The sequence below is a fragment of the Camelina sativa genome, chromosome 6 (genome assembly GCF_030686135.1).
Source record: "Camelina sativa cultivar CO46 ecotype springtype chromosome 6, ASM3068613v1".
NCBI lineage: Eukaryota > Viridiplantae > Streptophyta > Magnoliopsida > Brassicales > Brassicaceae > Camelina > Camelina sativa.
The window spans coordinates 17,618,817-17,625,910 of NC_141885.1; the positions used below are offsets into that span (position 1 = coordinate 17,618,817).

Below are 7,094 nucleotides of genomic sequence, written 5' to 3' on the forward strand. Positions count from 1 at the left end.
TTTTGAACACTTACCACAAAAGATTGCCACTAGTTAGTTTTCCTCTCTTGAGAAACAAATTTCCAGCTTGACTTTGGTCCCATGTAGTTGCTTTGCCAAGTTATCCGGATTAATCCATGGACACAGGGGTCTATACCGAACCCGACAGAAAAATTAAGAATGAGAGACAAAGAAGATTATACATTCATGATATAAACATTAATAGAATTTTGCTAACTAATTACCATAAAGCGCCATTGATTTTTCGTGGATGGAGGTGTGGTTGGGCATCTCTTGAGGCAGTATGTAGTAGTGCCTCTTCGATTCTACGAGCGTAGTTGTTTGCGGCTAAATATGTTGCGCTTGCAGATCCAATAGCTCCTTGAGGCATGGAAGGACCTGGAGGAATGGGAGAGCCCAAAGATGAAGACCTTGCAAGCCTTCTCTATTGCATATTTGCAAACAAAGCAGAACATATACATTGAAAGGAGATCTGAAGAATAGACCCAAAAACCTAAACGTCTATACATTGAAATAGGATCTAAAGGAACTCATATCAAGAAGAGAAGAAGAAGATTTATACGGCAGATTTAAATCGGAAGGCCGTGTGCGACGACGGTCGTAGGCTTTGCCTGACGGAGTTATCGCGATTCGAATTGGAGAAACCCTAAATGTTTCTGAAGTGTGTTTTGTTGAGTGAGAGATTTGAGAATGAGATATTTTTTTTTCTAAGTGTTAAGTTAGGAATGGAGGCAGAGATATCAGGAAGAGGGTTTTCTTGCTTTTAACCTAAACCGGAAAAATTAAATTTGATGTTAAAGTTACTCTATTTACCCGGGAACCCAAATATTTTTTTGGTGATTAATTTTTTGTGACCCGGAAAAACCAAAATAATCTGTTGTTTCGCTGATCCAATTCAATTTAAATAATTAGGCGTAAAACAATGAATAAATAAAATTATGCTGTAAGAAATTGGTATAGTTAAACTTATAAAACTGATATTAAATTTAAACATGATAACACATTTGATCACATTTTTACTTTGTGGCTTTGACGTGTAACATATTTTTATTGTGGGTGTTTGGTCATTATTTTATCATATTTTTACTTTGTGGCTTTGTTATCATAAATTTAAAGTGACTATTTCGTGACTAGTTTAGTGACGTCACTCATGTGACTGTGTCGTGACTATTTTTGCCACGGTTAGACCACGGCTTAGTCACGTTTTTACTGTTTTTTCATTTCTGTGACTTTATGTGACTATTTCATCACTATTTATAAAAAAAAGCCACGAAGTGACCGTGAAGGAGAAGTGGCTATATGATGTTCTTTTACTAGTGGTTGTTCCTCTTTCTCTCTCTCTTTGTGGCTCAATCTTTTTCTCTCTCGCGTTTCAGATTCGACAATTAATATATAAGCGAGGTAGGTGATATAAACACGTTACTGCGATTTGTTTGCCCAAATTTTGGAATTTGTTTTTTTAGGGCTCATAAGGTCTTGAATGATGATCTGGATCTTCTTTTCTTCCTCTTCAATTTCGAAGCTCAATTTTTACTTTTTAGGTCAGAGTTTTTAGGGCTTCTTGCTGCGTAATTAGTCTTTTTCTTAGGGTTGATGATGGCGACGAAGGAGTCTGAAACAACGGTCTTTTGGGATATGATCACTTGTCCCGTTACCTCGTCATCTGATGCTAGTCGGGTTGGCCAGTGTATAAAACTAGCGTTGAAGAATTTAGGCTACTCTGGATGTATCACCATCACAGCACTTGGCATACTAACAAGCATCGATACCGACGTCCTGCGAGCCATCTATTCCTCTGGAGTCTCTCTTATTCACATCAATACCCGTAATTAGTTAATCCCATGTGTCTTTCTACATTAACACTGGAGAGTTCAACAACTGTCCTTTTGTTGCTTAGAGAAGAGTCTCAATTCTCTTTATTTTCTGAAACAGATCACTTTGGCTTTGCTATGGAACTGTTGTCGTGGGAAAGCTTTCTTGCAAGCGTACGGGCAGGTGTGTTTTTCGTCCTTCTCTCATACAACAACAGCCCAGCAAGTTGTGTGTTTCTGAACTAATCATTTAGTTTTTTTCCACAGAAGCAATTGAGTCAGTGGTACATGACAAGGAGCCGGGTTGGTTTTGCGCACGTTGTTGTCGTGGCGGCGACCAAGGCTTCGAAAATTTCGCCTCACATCTCAAAGGTCATCCTCACGTAAGCATCCTCCTCTCTTTCAGAAAAAAACAAAAATACCCATTTTTCATCGTCTAACCATTACATTTTTCAGTTTTAGTTAAATTTGCCTAAATTTGACCCCATTCTATCTCTTTTTTCCACCTTGTCGTGCATTTTCTTTGTTAATCAGGTTTCCCCTGAATCTCCTTTGGAGATAAAACGAACAACCAGAGGCATGTTTTAAATATCTCAAGACTTTGAGTGTGAAATTGAATGCATTATTTTGATTTGCTGACTTAATTTGGTTGATGCTAAAACATTCTAGGGAGAGAGTGCCCCCTCCCCAAAACAAGAAACTGACGACGTGAACATGACGACTAAGAAGACAATACATACCCCCTCCCCGTTGTTCTTCTCTAGAGCATTTCATACCACCCCATTCTCTCTGCTCATACTTGTAGCCAGAGATGTCGTATTAACTAATAATATACTCTAGTTGACACTATTTTATACCTTCTTTTTACGGCCACCATGCTAGCTTTTTTAAAACTTCCCTATCGGTTGGAACTTGGAAGCGATCTTCATGATATCTGTATATTTCCTTTTGGATATCTAGACACATCCAGCGTGACAGCGATCTTCATGATCTCCGCATTTTCTCCTTTTTGAGTATCTAGACTAGACCCAGCCAGCTTAAGCTTCTCCGTATGTTAATTTTAATATTAAAATGACATCCTTTAATTTTTAGCATATGTAATCCGGAATATGTGTAATATAGTCTTGCAATTAAATATTTAGAGGTGATAGCTGAGATGAACAATTTTATTTAACTCGTAATACATCAGATAAATGTCAATTCTGAGTTAGGGTCAATGTCGACTACCGAACACAAATTCCAAAAAAAATATCTCTATGATACTAGGATTTTTTGTGTTTCTTAGCAGGTTCAATTAACCTTATACAGTTGTAATACTTAATGTGTCAATGCAGTTGGGAAACTTCACTAACAATCAAGATGCAATCAAGCCAATTCAAAGAGAGTGTTTGTCTAACAGCCCTAGAATGATCAGAATGCAAGACGGAAATGTGTTCTAGGACTAGAAATGAAAATGCATGACAAGAAGCGAAAATGAATAAAAACAAAAACGAGTCTAAGCATGAACTAAAAGGCAAGAAACGAAACAGTCTCAGGAATGTAATAAAAATCAGAAAGAAAGAGGTCCTAAGGATGGGAGTAATTGATGTAGGTGGAGTCTCCTAGTCTATAGAGTGTTTTAACATGCCACAAGCGATCCATCCCTAAACAACGAACATCACAACTTAGCTAATCCAATCTCTTGGCAAAAGCTACTCAGACTCAACCACTTCCATACCCAGCTCTCGCTAGAGAAACATGGTTGAGCAGGCATGACAAACAAGTTCGTTCATGTCAACAAACATCCTAGACAACTAATCTCTTAGGCTAGGAACGTAAGTCATTTCATCAAACACCTTTTGGGTGTGGAAATGTCTCGAACCTAGTTCCAATTGATCAGAGAGAAACTAGCATTTCTAACACTAGTCCAGAAGGGAATCAATAAAATCAAAGCTTAAACACTCTACATCCTAAGATCCTCCACCTAATCTATCCCATCCTCAAGGACTACTACACTACTCAGATCCGAAAATCATTATCAAGGATGCAAACACAGAAAACATTGAAACAAGCATTATTAGGTAGATAAAAAATAAGATCTACAACTTTTGTAGAAGGAATCAAATGAAAATACTGAATAAACTCAAAGGTGTCGGAATACAAAGTCTGAGAACGTTTTTTGGTGGCTACGGTAAAAACCTTCTCGGAAAGAAAACAATACGAGAATAAATGATAAGATGTCCCCCAGCCAAGACTTCACAAAATGTATTTATAGTAAAAACATGTAAATCCCTAAAACTTAAAACGACAAGGTGAAGAGTCGGTTTGGGAATCTCCTGAAGCGTGTAAGACGGAACGTCTTCCTGACATGTGCGAACGAGTTGATGTGCGTCCAGTCCTCGATTGGTATATGAAAGTGGCTCGAATGGTTGTGAGTGAAAGTGGCTCGAGCGTGGTCGGCGAAAGTGGCTCGAGCGTGGTCGGTGAAAGTGGCTCGAGCGTGGTCGGTGAAAGTGGCTCGAGCTGGGTGTATACGCATCCACTAAAACGATGATAACTCTTGAAACACACCTCCGATTGGCTTGAAATAAACGGCATTGGAAAGATGACTCAATTATCTACAACTGTGGTGAAGACGTTGAAAGCTAAATCCCACTCGAGTAGAACGGCTCGAACGGAGTGGCTCGATCGAGCGGATGAGACTTGCTCGAGACACGGTTCCAGGAGTGTTGTGAGATTGGCTCGAGAGAGGGTGCAGCTCAACTGGTGACTTGAGAGTGGCTCGGTCGGACGCTGGGGAGTATGGCTCGGACGGATGCGCTGGGGAGCATGGCTCGGACGGATGCACTGGGGAGCATGGCTCGGTTGGATGCGCTTCCAATCATCTCCTCAATTCCTGAAATACTCTGAAATGCACAATATATGCAAGGATGATGCAAAAACTACCTAGACATGCAAAGTGTATAGAAAAGACTAGAAAATGATGCAAAACAATCAGTTATCCTAGCTAAATGCATGATAAATATATGCTAAGGAGAGGCAAAATATAGACATATCACTCTACGTAACTAAAAGAGGAGTATGTTTTTTGAATTGTCCAAAACGTTAGGTTTTATTTACAGCATCTATGCAAAATATTTGAAATTGGTTTTATTTACAGCATCTATGCAAAATATTTGAAATTGAAAGGGGCAAGGCTTGGAAACTAGAGGTTTTATACAGCATCGACCGTTGCAATTCTTAGCGTCTCCTCCTACTCTTCTTGGTTTTTTGATGCCAGAAACATCATGATCATGCATTCACCTTGAGAATGACGAATCTGATTCTAAAACTCACGAAAAATAGCTTCCTAGCAAGCTCCTATCACGTCCTCATGCTCCAGATCTTTACTCTCACGTACAGATTTCTCAGAAACCGGCAAGAAACTTCACCAGAACTCACATGAAAAATTCTCTGAAACTTTTAAAGTTATATGGACGAAAAGTAGCTGAAACCCTACAAGAACGTCGAGTTTCCACTTAAAATACTCGAACCTTAAGGTTCTCAAAACCCAAAATGCGTCAACCCCTGTGTTTCACTTAAATTGTTCTACAAAAATGTATCTTGCGTCAATTGATAGAACCTTGTATTGATGGATGCACATCCTGAAACTAGGATTCTGATTTACTGACATTACAATAATTAACTATAAATTGTGTCATTGATAAGGCTTTTCCATAGTGGATTCCATTTCGTATAATAGGCAGCTGTCATTTTGTCGCTTGAGATTTGGGATATCTCCTAAATACTTCGTATTGGCAATTCTACGCCACTACTGTTTTTTTTATCTGTTGAGTAATTTAGAACAAAGTTAATATAATATTATTTAGAGGACAATTTTTATTTTAATTAGGACTTAGACCCCCCCCCTCCACGATGTCGTGGGGGAAGTATTTTACAAAACGTTAATAAATTTGAAATTTATACATTATGAAATCATTGAATGTAATAGAATAGTTTGAATATATAAACATTAAACAGAAACTGTTACTAAAAGCACAACCATCAAAATGAAAACTTATAAACAAAAAAATCATAATGACAAAGTGATCTTAACTGAGAATATTGAACTAATAGTTGTAATGAGTAAATGTAATTTTTATCAAAAAATTATAAGTAAAAATGTATTTAATAAGAGTGAAACTATATCAAAGAAATATTGAAATTAAAATACAAAACTTTCAAAAACATGGTAAAATAAATTTTAAATATTAAAATAGTTTTTTAACGCAAAGTTATGATAATTAGATGCAACTTTAAATTCTATAGTAACTTTTATTAAATTTCTATATTGTTATAATCGTTTCTAAAATTTTAGTTAGATTATAATATAACATTTAATACTAGATATTAAATGTTATAATATAGAAAGTCGCAACGAACTATGATTTGTTAATTATTGATGAAGAGACAATAATATAGAAAGTTCAAAAGACATGACTATTTAAATAGACACACCTATTCAGAACGAAAAAAATTATGATGATAAAATATGAATAAAATATAGAGCAAAAAGACACAACTCTATAATGAACAGATACAACTGTTTGAGTTAAAAAAAACAAATAAATTTTTTTTTCACAAAAATACTAAAAAAAAGTCGCAACAGTTGTTCTCATTTGTTAAGATTGTTATTATTACTTTTAAATATTAAATATTAAAATATTGTTTTAACGAAAAGTTATGATAAATAGAAGCAGCTATAAATTCTATAGTAAGTTATATTAAATTTCTCTATTGCTATAATCATTTCTAAAATTTTAGTTAGATTATAGAATAACATTTGAATATTAGATATTAATATTCAATTATTTAGATTCAACATAAAATGAAAAATTTGTTTCAACGAACTTGTTGGTTAGTTAAATAGACACACGTCAATGACGTCATACACCTATTAGAATGAAAGTTTTGATGAAAAAATATAAATAAAATATAGTGAAAAGATACAACTCTATAATGAACAGATACAACCGTTTGAATTTTTAAAAAATCATATAAAAACAAAAATTTTACGTAAAGGTACTACGAAAAATAACAATTGTCTGCACTTCATTGTACCTAATAATCCATATAAACTGCTTTTAAATAGAAGACATCTTTATTACCATATTGAAAATGTCAAATTCAAAAACTCACTATATAATACATCTAACTGTTGGAAAAAAACTCTAACAATTTTATATTAATTTTTTATATTTAAAATTAATTAAAAGTTGTAAATTAGATTCATCATTCCAAAAATCTTTTGTTAAATCAAGACTT

General features: G+C 35.2%; 1 protein-coding gene across 1 annotated transcript; it reads left to right on the forward strand.

Moving 5' to 3' along the window:
* The first annotated feature begins 1,282 nt into the window (after positions 1–1,282).
* On the forward strand, positions 1,283–2,947 carry LOC147942724 (uncharacterized). The gene is made up of 6 exons (XM_087455870.1): positions 1,283–1,401; positions 1,589–1,825; positions 1,933–1,995; positions 2,079–2,194; positions 2,346–2,388; positions 2,481–2,947. Exons 2-6 carry the CDS (start codon positions 1,594–1,596, stop codon positions 2,513–2,515), a joined length of 489 nt encoding a protein of 162 aa, XP_087311996.1. The 5' UTR covers positions 1,283–1,401; positions 1,589–1,593; the 3' UTR covers positions 2,516–2,947.
* The last annotated feature ends 4,147 nt before the right edge of the window (positions 2,948–7,094 follow it).